General features: G+C 37.4%; 1 protein-coding gene across 1 annotated transcript in view; it reads left to right on the top strand.

Annotated features, from left to right (window-relative positions):
- The first annotated feature begins 5,311 nt into the window (after nt 1-5,311).
- The window catches only part of TfAP-2 (transcription factor AP-2), a 630,614-nt gene continuing 618,347 nt past the window's right edge, over nt 5,312-17,578 (top strand). The window contains exon 1 of the mRNA XM_067142506.2: nt 5,312-5,403. Within this exon, the coding sequence (XP_066998607.1) occupies nt 5,341-5,403 (63 nt within the window). The 5' untranslated portion in view covers nt 5,312-5,340. The remainder of the gene's footprint in view (nt 5,404-17,578) is intronic.

Below are 17,578 nucleotides of genomic sequence, written 5' to 3'. Positions count from 1 at the left end.
TCATGAATCCCACTGGCCTTTCCACATAATGAGACGCAGTTCGAGTCCTTGGCAGACCATCAGGCAAACCGAATCCAACTTAACTTCAAAGATCTTAATTTAACAACGACGTTCTGCAGCTCCTTCTGGCAGCTTCTGTAAAACCATGCATCATGCAAAATAGCTATACCTGTCTCTCTGAATAACCGAAATAAAATGAATTGATACGTGTTTGACGTAATATAAAATGAACCTGTCGATCTAGCCCTTCTAGCCTATATTTAAGGAAAACTCGGAATATCCTACACTAAGTACTATATTTACAACAATAACTGATCCTATCAATCCCTCATTTTCCCAAACATCTACTCATAAAGCAAAATGAAAATAAAATAAACATGTATTAATCTCGTATCCGAATCTATCATAGTAACAAAATTAAACAAACACATGCCGTCAGGCTTACTTTATATGAAAATTAAAATTCTATCTACACTGCCCTAGTACCTTAACATAACTTACATATCATGCTGTAAACAATACATGCGTCTTACTTTACATTCTACGTGACTCTCGGGAAACCAGGATAGCAGCTTACATCCCCACTGCTTTTGTGTTTACTCCATGTTAATCACAGCATTAACATGTGGGAATGCACTTCCTTCCTCTGCAGGTGTATCCATCATCTTGCTGGAAAACAATTCACTGGAACACAGAAGACTATTATTGATAACCTCTTCACTGCTTAATGCTGCGAGTCGAGATACCCTTTCTTTTACCAGATCAGCTAACACACTGATTCACATATATATAAAACACACTTCACTTAAAGGGTAAAAACACAGTTTTTAAAGCAGCCCACGGTTCGGTACGGAAGTTCCACGCGAATACGCGCCCGTCGCGAAATAGTAAAACAATAGCACGTTTCCACCACACTTGTTACTCAGCGGTTACTGAACACCGTCTTTATCACTTGAAAGTAAACTCTGCCAAAATTGTACTATTTCATTTACTGAAGTACAGTAAATATTGCGACTGCACAATTTACAGTATCAATGATAACCAGTTACTATTACTGAAATAACGCCAGTCACAAAGTTAATACATCCGCACTGTGCAAACTTTTACTACAGAGTGACGCTCTCCAGAGCTAAGGGTTACTGAGGAGGCTTCGGTGACGCCAATAATGTTGGGGTTCCCGGGTGTCTGAACCAACCACCAATCAGAAAGTTCGTCATGTATGATGACATAATACTTATTGTAATATATTTACAAAACACAGCTCAAACACTAGCAAATCTCTTCCACCAATTTTTATAATACATTTCCAAATATATCTGACTTCAGAAACTGTGGAAAACCGATCTCTTTCAGAAACTGACTTTATCCACAAAGCACGTTGGTCATCCTGGAATTAATATTTGGCGCGGTATAGCCTCCCGGTTTGCCAAATCCCTAAGTTCCCATTGGCTGAAATATCTTGCTTGGTCAGCATCTAATACACGTGTCGATCCTTGCCAGCGCTTGGGTACGCTATCCTTTCTCACGGTCATACGGAAATATGAAGCAATATCCAGCGAACCACTGTCTTGCTCAACATCCGGTATCAGCTACCTTAGGATACGATGCTTTCAAATATTAGACTGTAACTTTTCTGAATAAATTTCACATGTTTGGTCAAATAATATTCCAGTTATTATTATGGGCCGGTAGGATACGGCTCAATATTATTCGTCAAATCATAAACTATGATGTACTTACGAAATAAGTTGCTGTTCCTTTGCGCACACCGAACATATTTATTCAAGTTTGTTGCTAGTGAGGACTAATCTACCTACTCAATTATCAATTCCGAAGAAATATTAACCTTTCTTTCAACAAAAAAAAATTTGTGATATTTGGAATTGAAATCAGCGTCTGCTCCTTGGCTGAATGGTCGGTACTGAGGCCTGCGATTCAGACGGCCCAGTGACCCATTCCGGAGATTTTATCCGATCTGATTCATTCTTCTGGCTCGCGGAGTAGGGGTTACCAAAAGGGGCTCAGTAATTGACTTACGTGACATTTATACGTCATAAATCGCATATGATTGGTTCATTTATTTTTAGCAGTTGTGATATTTGTCTATGACGAATATTCTGTGTGTTGTCGAAAATGAGAAATTCAGTTCTTTTATTGTTGTACTTGAATGTGTAGCTGCGACATTCTGTCCAGTCAGTCAGTCAGTAAATAGTGCAGAAATAAGGCGGTTTGATTTCATTGCATGTTCAAAAATGTATAAACGTTCGGAACTGACTGAGGAAGAAATTGACGAGGGACTCGGAAACTCGGACTGTGAATTTAGTTGTAATTTAGTTGAAAGTTCATGTAATAAAACTGAAGTAGTTTTTCAAGTGAGTCAGACGAAACTAAAATGTTTTATCCTATTCCTTGACCCATTCTTATCAGTGCTCATAGTTTTTGGATAGTACTCAAGTTTTAGTGTATAGAAATCACCCTTTATACCCTGTTGATACACTGCTAACCAACACGTAATATCAAAACTAAATTTTGATAGTTAAATTTCGTCTAATGAAGAACATTTCATTGAAAAACTGCTTTATAGAAATCATATTTTTTAAAGCCACATCCGTTAACGGAAAAGGTAATACGCTGAATTCCCAGATCGTGAATATTAAAAATTCTAATGTATAAGGCTTAACAAGCGAAATATATCCGAGTGTCGTGGGGTCAATTGCTGTCCCCGCCATTGGTATTTATCGGTGTATCATTCAGCATTGGTAAGTGACTAACTAAACACATTTCTTCATATACGCACTGCCAACCACATGGAAATATACAACCGTAATATATTCCTCCAAATATGCTTGGCGTTAAGAACGGCATCCGGCCCAAAAACTGGACCAGGTTCACATGTGCAACACATATCGCACACGCGACCCTTTTAGGGCAAAATCGTCAGAAAAGGAAAGAATTTGGGAAGGACATCAGCAGTTGGGATACAAATTAAGAATGTTCTGTATGCAACTCCTGGGTTTTCTCTTGTTTAATGTTCGAGTAAAAGTTACAATTTAGGGTTCGACCTAAACAAGTACAGAATATAGGTCTACAATCAATATGTCCTAAAATAGCTGCATATGACCTTAAAAAGGTAAAATATGACTTAAGCATTTTAGTGGTAGGTTGAAAGAATTAGAGTATTGCTAACATTAAACGTGCTAAAAAAGAGTGATTAGCCATAATACAGCAGACACATTCAATCATTCAAAGTGACAGATCTACAATAGGTACATCAAACCTTTATACATTTATTCAGTAGCATAGCCTTGAGGTGCAGTTCACACTCTGTTTTCCTTAAAAAACAATAAAAACACGAAAATCGAAGCATTAACATGATTTGTGGTATCTGCTGGCGTATGTTTGTAGAGAATCTCTCGGAATAATGACTTCTAAAACTTCTACCTACCTGTTTCGGGAATAGAAAGAAAAATCCATATACTACTGTATTTTGGAGTCCTACGTTTGAAACTCGACACAGATAACATATAGCCTACCTTGTTCAAAACAACGCGTCGCGACGTCTCAATTTACACAAAAATTCTCAAAATATACAAATATGACCTCATATGATTAAAATGAGCAAAATAATAAAAATGTCTGAAATATGCAACATAAACTTGATTTAAACGGGGACAGGAATCCATCATTCGCAGTTATTTTTCAGATTTCGGCTGAAATGAGCTCAGGGAGGAAATATGAATGTTCCTGAACATCCGAACCTTAGTTACAAGGCTGTTGAATACAAAAGACATTGGACTACAGTATAACAAGAAATCCTTCATCGTGCATATGGGAGTAATAAATCAATATATAAATACAGTGCAATTGAATAAGCTGTCGGTTCAATTATTGTAAATCGTTCTTGCGTAGAAACCAGCAGGAATGCCAATTCCTCGAGGGCACTACCTGCTGGCTCGTCTAGTAATTCTGCAGTTGAACTAGCCTTGCTACTTCTGAATGGACGCTTCGAGAGATGAGGGCAGGGAATTCTGATTGTTTTGAGATTTCTCGCGGATATTCAGCTTATTGAGGTGGAAACTACCGTAGTATAGATTTACACACAAACTGTCGGTGTTTTTGGACGTTCATTTATTTTTGAAGTAAATAAAGTATTAAATTAACTCCTCCTGTAAGGAAAAAGAACAGATTTTTTGTGGAACCAACACTTCGAGGAATAATATTATCTTATGCTATAAGTCTTCCAAGACATTTTTCGTGTGAATGTATGGCTTTTGAAAAATGCATATTATATTTCTGCTTGTTTCTCTGTAAAGTGTTTCAAGCCTTTTCTACCAGCTATAGCAAAATGTTGGCAATATTGCATCTTAAACATACTTGTGGCACATATTTAGTTTTCTTTCTAACTTTGTCTAAGTCCCTTCAATTGCTTCAGAATTTACGAGCCGCTGAAGCGTCGAAATTTTTTGCCACATCAGTTCTTTACCGTACCGAAAGCTACGACACTGAAGTCATCAAAATATTCCAATTTTCTTTTAAGTAGACAATTAGGCAAGACAAATTTTATTCATAAATTGAAAAATGTTATTACTTTCCATTATTCTATGAATAATCTTGTAAATGTTTCTCTAATTACAAAATCAGGTAGCTAATGGGCTTGCGAACTTATGGCTCATTACCCTCTGAATTTCAGTCGTAAACTAAAAATGAACCATCGTAAGTTATGTGGTAGCAGAAATATCAAAAGATCCAATATATGATTAAAGAGGCTTACTAATTCAGAAAGCTAATGAGACAAGATGGTTAATGTGCCTAATATTATATTAGCTTTTTTAAATGCCGTTTAATAGATGTTTTGATTTCTTACTCAGCTTCTTATGAGGATATTTTAGAGGAATAATTCTGGTTGAAAAAGGTTGTAAATGGTTATTGAAAGTGGAGTACATAATAATATCATAGGAGAAAACAAGCATGTGCTGTAATACTACAAATAACTGTGATATGCTTAAAGTAAGGCACTGAGGGGCTTGAAGTAGTCACCAGTTCTTAATTCAAAGTATTAACAATTTAAACGTTTATTTTGAGAATGACTCCGTAGTCCTTTTACTGAAGTTCTATTACAGAAAGTTATTTATAATTTAATCACCCACTAATTGTTAAATTCGTTAACCAGATTATTTGAATGCCTATAGCCTGACATTAAGTGAGTTTCTGATTTGTTTCTTTATAGAAAATCGTTCACTAACTTAGTGTTTGGTTTTGTTCTAGGTAAGTTGTGAACACTAGTCACGCTTTCATCGCTTCCTCAACTGTCGCTAAACGGCTCGCAACCAGTCGTAAGCCATGACGTTTCGTTGTGTTCCCGCGTTCCAGCCGCTGAGCAGCGCCGACTGCAGTGCGCCGTGGGTGAGTGCATCTTCAAACTACCAGTCAACTTGGCTCCTGGGGCATCGCATGAAATGAATGAGTAGAAGACACCGCAGCTGTGTTTGACGGGAAAATTATTATTATTATTATTATTATTATTATTATTATTATTATTATTATTATTATTATTATTATTATTATTATTATTAGATCGGTGTCGTACCCAGGAATTGTACGTATGTTGCATTTCTCCACAACAATTATCCTACCTTGTATTAATTTTACAAATACTCGCATATAAATACTGCAATTATATTGAACTATTAACTTACACTATCCGCGAAATATCAAACCAAGTTGGGTTTCATTTAAAAATGTACCTGCCTGTGTTGGTCATTCCTGAAATGAAACATTTAATCATATGATCAGAAACATTTTCGCACTCACTCACATCTGTCACAATGATATAAACTCTTCAAACGTTTCCTCGTAAATTAGCTCCCTTTACCTGACATCAAGTTCCTGGGTACGTAACATTTCAGCTCTGTGCAGGTGACGTGGTTATTCATATGCATCCAAATTCAGGTATTTTTTCTGGACTTATTCATTAATTTCATGCATGAATTTGGCATTAATGGTGACGGTAGTAGAGTATCATACAGTAGTCATGTTTGAAATACCTATCTGAATGTAATAAAGTTTATATAGCAGTAGTACGTTGGAGAGAGTCTTGAATATGTTGACAGGAATATACTGCATTTCAATTATTAAATCTATCAGAGATGAAAATTATCATCGCCATAAGTTATCTGATTTCAAAATTCACAACTATGCTGGAGTACATATCGTCACTCCTATACCAAAACCACGAATGTGACAATTCTCTTTCCTATCCATTATTCAGTAATTCCACTGAAGCTCAACTTGTAGGATTCCAGCAAGATATAGCAGATATCTTGGATTCAGGAGGTCAAATGGACTGTATCGCGATTGACCTCTCTAAAGCATTTGATAGGGTGGATGATGGGAGAAAACTGGCAAAAATGACTGCAATTCGACTAGACAAAAGAGTGACTGAATGGGTTGCTATATTTCTAGAAAGCAGATATCAGAGAATTAGACTAGGCGAAGCTTTATCTGACCCTGTAATAATTAAGAGGGGACTTCCTCAAGGCAGGAATATTGGACCTTTATATTTTCTTATATATATAAATGATATGAGTAAAGAAGTGGAATCAAAGGTACGGCTTTTTGCGGATGATGCTATTCTGTATAGAGTAATAAATAACTTACAATATTGTGAGCAACTGCAAAATGACCTCGATAATGTTGTGAGATGGACAGCAGGCAATGGTATGATGATAAACGGGGTTGAAAGTCAGGTTGTGACTTTCACAAATAGGAAAAGTCCTCTGAGTTTTAATTACTGCGTTGATGGGGTGAAAGTCCCTTTTGGGGATCATTGTGAGTATCTAGGTGTTAATATAAACAAAGATCTTCATTGGGGTAATCACATAAATGTGATTGTAAATAACGGGTACAGATTTCTGCACATGGTTGTGAGGGTATTTATGGGTTGTAGTAAGGATGTAAAGGAGAGGGCATATAAGTCTCTGGTAAGACCTCAACTAGAGTATGGTTCCAGTGCATGGGATTCTCACCAGGATTACTTGATTCAAGAACTGGAAAAAAATCCAAAGAAAAGCAGCTCGATATGTTCTGGGTGATTTCCGACAAAAGAGTAGCGTTAAATAATGTTGCAAAGTTTGGGCTGGGAAGACTTGGGAGAAAGGAGACGAGCTGCTCGACTAAGTGGTATATTCCGAGCTGTCAGAGGAGAGATGGCGTTGTTTGACGTTAGTAGATGAATACATGTGAGTGGTGTCTTTAAAAGTGGGAAAGATCACAATATGAAGATAAAGTTGGAATTCAAGAGGACAAACTGGGGCAAATATTTATTTATAGGAAGGGGAGTTAGGGATTGGAATAACTTACCAAGGGAGATGTTCAATAAATTTCCAATGTCTTTGCAATCATTTTAGAAAAGACTAGGAAAACAACAGATAGGGAATCTGCCACCTGAGCGACTGCCCTAAATGCAGATCAGTACTGATTGATCGAGTGATTTCCATTAAGACTCGTCACGCCTCTCAGCAACATATTGATATACAGTCCATCAGATCAATTTTCGTTGAGTTCATTTTTCTATGCGCTTGTGTAAAGGAAAATGAACCTTACGTACATCATACTCTACTATGGTCGTCTGACGAGAGAAGTCGTGCGCATGCGGGGTAAGGGGTGCGGAGAGTAAGCATGGCTACTGCGCATGCGCCAATCTCATGTCTCAAGGCCTGACGAGAAACATCGGTTGGTTCGCGGTAATTCTTGTGAACTGAGGTGCTGCTGTGAAGTGCAATTGCGCCTTTACTGTAAGTACTGCATAATGGACAATGTAATAATGAACACGCATCAATTTCATAGAGCTCGCACTGTTTATCACGACTAATGTTTGTAGCTTAGTACAGTATAGGTTTCTCGTGCCGTACCTACAAGCTGCCGCGAGTTCCCGTGAGACGCAAATAGTAGGAGCGGGTAAATATATCATCCAAACATATTGTTGGGAGATCAGAAGAATGCACATGTCCGGTGAGGCACGGGGCGAAGGGGTTTTGACCAGCAGAGCCAGTGACGCAATGGTTACCACAGCAACTCCGCTACTACCCAGGCGACATTACATGATCTACTGGCAGCTCTTCGCTTTTGACAGTTGTAATCCAACAAACTGCAAAGTGTGAGTCAATGTTTTCGTGTAGCAGATAAGAGCCGATCTGTCTGGACAGAACAGGAAGTTCGTGCTTGCAGGCCACATTCCTCATTCTTGCATTCTTCTCATCTCTACACAGTACATTCATCCAGTACGGTACAGTAAGGTTCAATTTCCTTTGCAGTTTAGCACAGGAAAATGAACTCAACGGAAATTGTTCTGATGGACCTGTATATCACTATGTGGCTGGGAGGCGTGATCAGTCTGAAGGGAAATAATGGATAGGAAGACCACTGTCACATTCGCGGTTTTGGCGTAGGAGCGACGAATCTATAAGCACTTCAGTTTATTGTTGGATAACACAACTCGCCTTAGGACTAGACTGTAGTACATGAAGCACCTACTAAATGAACAGCTCTTTGGTACAATGTATTGCATGAGAATTTGCCATGGCTCGTTATAGTATCGTTTCGTTGCAACACTGGAAAGACATAAGCATCACGTTTACAATCTGGATGCATTGGAAAACTCAGTCGTGCGTTGAAACCGTAATGTGCCACGACTCGCTCTCAAACATTTGTTAATAATCTTTTACTGCAGGAAAGAAGAAAGAAAATGCATTATTGTTGTGTACAAGGCGACGCTTTGTAACTATTTATTTACTTATTTATTTATTTATTTATTTATTTATTTATTTATTTATTTATTTATTTATTTATTTATTTAAAACGTTCTTCAGTTTACCCCAATAATGCCTGGTAGTCTTGGAGTCATGTTATAGCCGGATGCTCTTCCAAGTACCACGTGATTTTTCGTGAAAATTCCACCTTATGATCCTCCAGGATTCGAACCCAACTCACTCCGCTAATCACTCCCCTAATTATTTATTTACAGAGCTCGGTAACCGCAGTCGCTTAAGTGTGGCCAGTATCCAGTATTCGGGAGATAGTGGGTTCGAACCCCACTGTCGGCTGCCCTGAAGTTGATTTACTGTGGTTTCCCAGACATATTACCTTAATTAGGGCCACGGCCGCTACCTTTCCAAGCGTAGCCCATTCCCAGTCTTCCGTCGCCGAAAACATTCGATGTGTTAATGCAACGTTAAGCCACTAGCAAAAGGATATTATTACCATTATTATTATATTATTATTATTATTATTATTATTATTATTATTATTATTATTATTATTATCCTATTCCAGATGTTAATTATTGTGAATCCACGAGAATGTTAGACGTTATGAATCTAGAAAAGAACATTGCTTTCGTGGCAGTTTTATTTGTAAACGCTGAAGACTATCGATATCTCGAAGTGGCATCGCTATCCCTGTTGGAAATTCCTAATGGTGGTCTGCTCGTGGCGGTCAATGGTTAAACAAATTCATTTAGTTATAGTAATCTTTATAGTCGTTAATACTTTATGCTAACAGTGGTACTGGCGTGATAGACAGCGCCAGTTTATATTGTAGTACAGCAGAAGTTCCTTATCGCGAGAACGCAACAATTTGCTTGATGCCGCATTGATACAGACAGGTCATATGGCGAATATGGGATAGAAAAGGGCTAAAAACGGGAAGGAGGCGACCGTGACCTTAATTAAGGTACAGCGCTAACATTTGCCTGGTGAGGAGATGGGAAGAAACGGAAAACCATCTTAAGGACTGCCGACAGCGGACTTCGAACCCACTATCTCCCGAACGCAATCTGACAGCTACATAACCTAAACCGCGCATCCACATCGCGAGAACGCATAACGATGGAAAATTTTGCCGTAGGGCCATTCACACGTTAATAGACACACTTCTTCTCATTATGAAAGATAATGTAAAAATATTTTATTTCTTATTTCAGACAACAATTATTGATATTACCCACATTTAAAACCTTATACTATACTAGCTTCGGTTTATCTTGGGTAATTCTGAGGTCACTAGAGTGACCTTGACTTTTTATTTTTTATTTTAATGATAATGTTATTGGTTTTCCGCCCCAGTAACTATTTTTGCGATTTGCAGGGATACTGAGGTGCCGGAATTTTATTCCACAGGAGTTATTTTACGTGCCAGTACCGACAAGAGTGTGGCGTATTTGACTAGCTTCAAATCTTGTGATTTTAGGGCTATGAATGTTCAGGTGACCTTAGATTGGAAATAAGATGTTATTCCAACATCCAGTTGCAACGAAAATGGCGAAAACATTATGAAGAACATTTAAAATAATGACCGGAATGAATCCTCACATAGATTAGGCTATTATTATTATTATTATTATTATTATTATTATTATTATTATTATTATTATTATTATTATTATTATTATTATTGTCCAACTCCTTGACTGAGTGGTCATGGTAGTGGCCACCGATTAAACGGGCCCCGCATTTCATTTCCACAAGGGCCAGGAATTTTTACTGCATATGGTTATCTCCTCTGGCTCAGGGACTGGATATTTGTCTTAATAAACATCTCATAATCTATAGTACATACACACATCACACCACCAACCACCACAGAAACACGCAATTGTGATACCTTCCTTCACATAGCATTAGCGTCAGAAAGTGCATACAGCTGTAAAACTGGGTGAAATTCACACGAAAAAATGGGGAAATACAGGATTATTATTATTATTATTATTATTATTATTATTATTATTATTATTATTATTATTATTATTATTATTATTTTCTTTCTTAATCAGTTCACCGTCCAGGGTTGATTTTTCCTTCGGACTCAGCAAGGGATTCCACCTCTACCGCTTCAAGGGTAGTGTCCTGGAGCGTGATACATTGGGTCGGGGGATACAACTGGGAGAGATGACCAGTACCTCGCCCAGGCGGCCTCACCTGCTATGCTGAACAGGGGCGTTCTGGGGGGGGGAGAGATCGGAAGGGATAGATAAGCAAGGGGGAAGGAAGTGGACGTGGCCTTATGTTAGGTACCATCCCAGCATTTGCCTGGAGGAGAAGTGGCAAAGCACGAAAAACTACTTCCAGGATGGCTGAGGTGGGAATCGAACCCACCTCTACTCAGTTGACCTCCCTAGGCTGAGTGGACCCGCTCCAGCTCTCGTACCACTTTTCAAATTTCGTGGCAGAGCCGGGAATCGAACCCGGGCCTCAGGGGGTCGCAGCTAATCATGCTAACCACTACACCACAGAGGCGGCATTATTATTACTTGCTATTTATTTTTTCTCCGCACCGATACATTCATGTCATTTGGCGATGATAAAATAGGAAAGGGAAAGAAGGGACCGTGGCGTTAATTATGGTACAGTCCCAGCATTTGCCTGACGTGAAAATCGAAGCCGCGGTAAAGTATTTTCAGGGCTGCTGACAGTGGGGATCTAACCCGCCATCTCCCAAATAGAAACTAACCGTTCCGTGATCCAAACCGCATGGCCAACTTGCTCGGTATTATTATTATTATTATTATTATTATTATTATTATTATTATTATTATTATTATTATTATTATTATTTCCTGGAGTGCAAATATGAGATCTAGTTAATTATTTTAAATAAAATGTAAATTTTTATTCAAAATAATACAAAATATTATTAAAATCCCCTGAACACAAACAAATAAAATATTTAGAACACCTATTCAGATACTTGTATTTAAAATAACATTCTGCCCTTGGCATAACGTACGTGTTCGTTTTGTATTTTCCCCCAAGGGTTTTACAATTGTATGATCTGGTTAGTCGAGTTTGAAATCGGCTGCTGAAGTACTGTCAGAATAGAATCAAAGTAAATACATTTTGTAATGTTGGAGTTATGGAAGATGAACTGTTTTTCAACATCAGCGTTATTTGAATGATATCATATTTCCTCTTGGTTTAACGTATATGAGGGTTTCGAAAATTTGCGAAGGATTTGATCCTCTAACTGCCCCTTGCTAATATTCACATTTACGTGATATCGAAGTAGTTTGCCTACGGACATTGATCAGATGGCAGAGAAATTAAACTTTCGGGGGCCCTAAACTTTCGGGGGCCCCAATTCAAGTTTCAGAGCTATCAGCGACTAACCTTAACGTGGTTCTTATCAAGTTCCTTCTATATAAATTAAAGAAAACTATTAGGGTACTACATGTTAAGTCCAACGCAATATGTGCTTGTTCCGTATTATAAAAGAACGATATATTCTTACACTTTCAAATCCACGAAAAGAAATTATGTAAGACAGTCTTCACGCTCATAGGTATTGTAGACCAACAACCAAAGAACACCTTAAAGTATTAGCAAAACTTCCGGTGCTTCACTGAAGAAGCACGGTCGTTGTCTCTAGATGAGGATGAATTAAAATTGTGGATACCTATGGACAACAAATCGGAATTCTTTCAGATTTCTACGTAATAAATAAATAAATAAATAAATAAATAAATAAATAAATAAATAAATAATATCTGTGTGGGATCGGTGAAACGCTCAGGTTCAGTTTTGTTGTTTTGGTCTGGATTTAAAGGACCAGGTGTCTTCCGTGCCCCCACGTAAGTCTACAACCGCTTCAAGATGGTATGCAATTTCTTCGCACTGATCCCTGGCATTTGATTACTCTAAAATGTCAACCGACCGTGTCATCATTTGAACTCAGAAATTTGAGCGTAACTAAGTACACTACATTGAACATTGTAATTCATTAGAATAGTCAGAGTGTGAATACTTCACCCTCCCGACCTCTGAGGAAGGTATGGGAACGTCAGCATAAATTGACATCCAGGTGTAACCAAAGAAATCACAGATGGTAAACGGGGTGTAAAGTCAGGTTCTGAGTTTCACCATGAAGGAAAGTCGTCTCGGTCGTTGTTGGGGTGAAACTACCTCATAGGGATCGCTGTACATTCCTAGGTGTTGATATAAGGAAAGATCTTCGTTGGAGAAATCACATAAACTGGAATGTAAATAAAGGTTGCAAATCTCTTCATATAGTTATGAGGGTAAAAGAGAGGGCGCATATGTAAGACCACAATTATAGTAACGTTCCAGTCTATGCGATCCACGCCATTCGAAAACTGGAAACAAAAAGCAGCACAATTCCTTCTGGGTGATTTCTAACAAAAGAGCAGTGTTACAAAAATGTTGCAAACGCTGGGCGAGGTAGACTTGGAAGTACGAAGACGAGCTGCTCTACTAAGCGGTATGTTCCGAGCTATCAGTGCAGAAATGGCGTGGAATGACATCAGTAGACGCATAAGCTTGATTGGAACTTTTAAAAGTAGGAACAAGCAAAATATGAACATAAAGTTGGGATTCAAGAGGACAATTTGGGGCAATTAATATTCATTTATACGAAGAGGACTTATAATAATTTACCAAGGGATGTGTTCGATAAATGTGTAACTTCTTTGAAATTGTTCAAAAAAAGACTAGGTACACAACTTGAGGGGAATCTGCTACCTGGATGACTGCCCTAAAAGCAGATAAGGATTGATTGATTGATTGATTGATTGATTGATTGATTGATTGATTGATTGATTGATTGATTGATTGATTGATTGATTGATTGATTGATTGATTGATTGATTGATTGATTGATTGATTGATTGATTGATTGATTGATTGATTGATTGATTGATTGATCTTTTAGCTGGTAATCGTACCAAACACGTCCTCCAAACAATTGATTTCTTAAAACAATTGTCACCACCAGTCAATACAAGAAACCAGTTCTACCTTCATTGCGAGTTGTAGTTGTCCATATTACTAGATTTAAGGAAAATGCATTTCTGCTCCTTGTAAGTTGGTGGGTTCGATCCCGGCTCATTCTGGTAGTATTTGAAGGTACTGCACTCAGATACGTCAACCGAAGATCGACTATAATATATCTGTAGTCGATCTTGGTCAGCCTCATGTCCATTGTATTGCCGGCATACAAAAGAACTGCAGGTCACAATTTCCGGCAACGCCGTCTCCGAGAACCGTACAATTACTAAGTGGGACGTAAAATCAATAATAATAATAATAATAATAATAATAATAATAATAATAATAATAATAATAATAATAATAATAATAATAATAATAATAATAATAAAGTACTGAGCGAGTTGGCTACGAGGTATGCACCGCGTAACTGCATGCTTGCACTGTGGTGGCTTCAAACCCCACCATCGGCAGCCCTATCGATTGTTTTCTGTGGTTTTTATTTTCTACGCCAGATAAGTGTACCGTAATTAAGGCCACGGCAATTTCATTCGCAAGTCCTTGTCCTTTCCTATTTCATTGTTACCAAAAACTTAACTGAGTTAGTCTGACTTTAAACCACTAATCGAAGGCTGTTCCAGATATTCAACTTGCCTGGCCTTTTAGAGTTGCTACATACCATGTCAATGTATCTAAGATAGCATGCGCTGGATGAGACAAGTGTTCGGTACCTAGATTAATATTTTCAAATTTGAGTTCACAGGCTAGATAGTGTTATGAACCAAATACAAATTAGTGTTATAAGTCTATTATTATTATTATTATTATTATTATTAGTATTATTATTATTATTATTATTCCCGCCACCGAAAACCTTCGTTGTGTTAGTACGACGTTAAACAAGTAGCAAAAATGTATTATTATTATTATTATTATTATTATTATTATTATTATTATTATTATTATTATTATTATTATTATTATTCCCGCCACCGAAAACCTTCGTTGTGTTAGTGCGACATTAAACAAGTAGCAAAAATGTATTATTATTATTATTATTATTATTATTATTATTATTATTATTATTATTATTAGGATTAGTATTATTATTATTATTATTCCCGCCACCGAAAACCTTCGTTGTGTTAGTACGACGTTAAACAAGTAGCAAAAATATATTATTATTATTATTATTATTATTATTATTATTATTATTATTCCCGCCACCGAAAACCTTCGTTGTGTTAGTACGACGTTAAACAAGTAGCAAAAATGTATTATTATTATTATTATTATTATTATTATTATTATTATTATTATTATTATTCCCGTCACCGAAAACCTTCGTTGTGTTAGTACGACGTTAAACAAGTAGCAAAAATATATTATTATTATTATTATTATTATTATTATTATTATTATTATTATTATTATTATTATTATTATTATTATTATTCCCGTCACCGAAAACCTTCGTTGTGTTAGTGCGACATTAAACAAGTAGCAAAAATGTATTATTATTATTATTATTATTATTATTATTATTATTATTATTATTATTATTATTATTATTATTATTATTAGCGAATGGTCAACAAGAATAGGTTTTCCAACAATGCTGAAGAAATGTGTTTGATGTCAACAACACGACAGTACAAATTAACGAACATGCAGCACACATTTGTTAATTGCAGCTAATTACAGAGGTTGCATACACTATAATCAGATGCGGTTTAAAAACTGGTCTTCACGTCCGTTTATAGTTTTTTGACTTTAGGAGACGCTCTCCAATTATCATCAGAGCTGAAATATTTAGTTTTGACCTCGTTTCATCTCTCTCTCCCTGCATGATTTGGCTTGACACGGACACAGAATGAACTGAATTTTAATCCCATTATTCTACTCTGTAGTTTAAAAAAAAGAATCTGAAAATATATGATAAGACATTCTCTGGATAAGGTGTAAGAATCAGAGTGACAATGCTTCGAGAATGGGTAATTAGAAAGAAATCAAGCCTGGGGTAAGTAAAGCCAGAATTGGAATTTGAGATACGTAATGAAGAGATATGCCTTTGCTGGCAGGACCTAGTGTTTACAGTGCTCTATGTCTTCTGGTATAGGCTAGAACAATTTTATTACTTTCATAGGTCTGTCTCTGTCTTATCCTTGGCTTTGACAATATGAAAGTGACTGAGGTATGAGTGATGTTAGTAATGACATTCCTTATGCAGCCAGTCCCTGCTATGAATGGTGTGAAAATTTTGCCCATAGGGTCGGTTGGTGTATGCATTTCAGAGGGCTTGGCAGACTCTTATGTAATAGCAACTCTGGCTCGGTGAAGAAAGCATCGGAAAACTACTTCACTCCTCATTTCCCTAATACGCCTCTTCAGTGATGCCTAGGCCATCTATGACAGCTGATGGCAGAGCTGTTGAGGATCCCACCAGCGGAATCGCTGACGGACTGAACATACGTAAAATGAAGAGATATGAAGAAAGCATGTAGTTGTATATGACCTTAAACATGGTGATCATCATCCATGGCCTGTACAGTTTGAACCACTAGGATGTAGCCTTGAATTTAATTTCACTGTTTTAAACTGAAATTTTAACCGCCGGTCTGAGTGTCTTACACTGTTAAGTTGCTGGCTTTCTGAGTCCAAGTAAGCAGGTTTGGTACTGGCCTAGTCCGGTGGTATTTGAAGGTTCTCAAATACGTCAGCCCCGTGTCGGTAAAATAACTCCTGCGGGACAAAATTCCCACACCTCGGCGTCTCTGAAAACCGTAACGGTAGTTAGTGGGTCGTAAAACCAATTACATTATTTCTTGAAATTTGAGCCTTCACCAACTTGACTAAAATAACGATGATTTTATAGAGCGGTCACACCCAAGGAAGTATCTTTGTTGTAGTGCAGGGGTTCTCAACCTTTTTAAGATTGTGAGCTTCACTCACGTGTAACACTAAACATGCGAGCACCGTGAAATCAAATAGCTTTAATTAATTTCACAATTACTTTAGTCATTAGTACATTTTAAAAGTAATGTCCAGATTAATGAGATCGTTGAGCTTGAACGTTGTCCAGTTGTTCAGTGATGTCCTGGGAGAAGTCGCTTGTAGCTACAGGTAAACAGACCTGAAGATATGGATCAGTTAATCGTGATCGTGCTTTGTTCCTGGGGTATTTCATAAGTGAGAAAGCTTTCTAGTACAGATAGGTCGTCTCGAATATATCGGAACATTTGAGAGAGACACTGGTCTGTATTTGGTAAATTTTAATGTATTCTGCTCCCCAAAAGGTTACGAATTTCTCATTTTCGAACAAATATGTCAGTGATGAGAAGGGCTGGAGATCTATCAATTCATGTTCTGCACGTGCAGCCATATTTTTCTCTCGGATAACCTTGATTTTTCAGATTAAGTCCATACTGAATTGAAAGCGTTTCTATTCCACGTTAAAGAACTGTTTGTTTACTTCAGATTCATAAATCAATTGGAAAAAGGACTTGGTGAGCGTTCGAGCTCGCCAGCACATTTTTTCTCGCATTACTAAAGCACCATCGTCCTCGCGAGCGCCAGGTTGAGAACGCCTGTTTTAGAAGCTAGGAAATTATCATCAGTGTTCTAAGTGGTCTAAGAGGTCCCGGGTTCGATTTAATCTTCATTGGTTAATTCCGGTGGCTTGAGGGCTGGGTGTCAAACACTCAAGCGGTCAGTAGACTAAAACTGGAAAAGTGCTATGTAACGCCAAGCGTCATCCATCCTTTGTAAGTTTGAGAAAATCTGGATGAATTTATATTCAGAAA

Source organism: Anabrus simplex, chromosome 1 (genome assembly GCF_040414725.1).
Source record: "Anabrus simplex isolate iqAnaSimp1 chromosome 1, ASM4041472v1, whole genome shotgun sequence".
NCBI classification, from domain to species: domain Eukaryota; kingdom Metazoa; phylum Arthropoda; class Insecta; order Orthoptera; family Tettigoniidae; genus Anabrus; species Anabrus simplex.
Note: the sequence above shows the minus strand (reverse complement) of the source record. Positions and strands in the feature narration are given on the sequence as shown.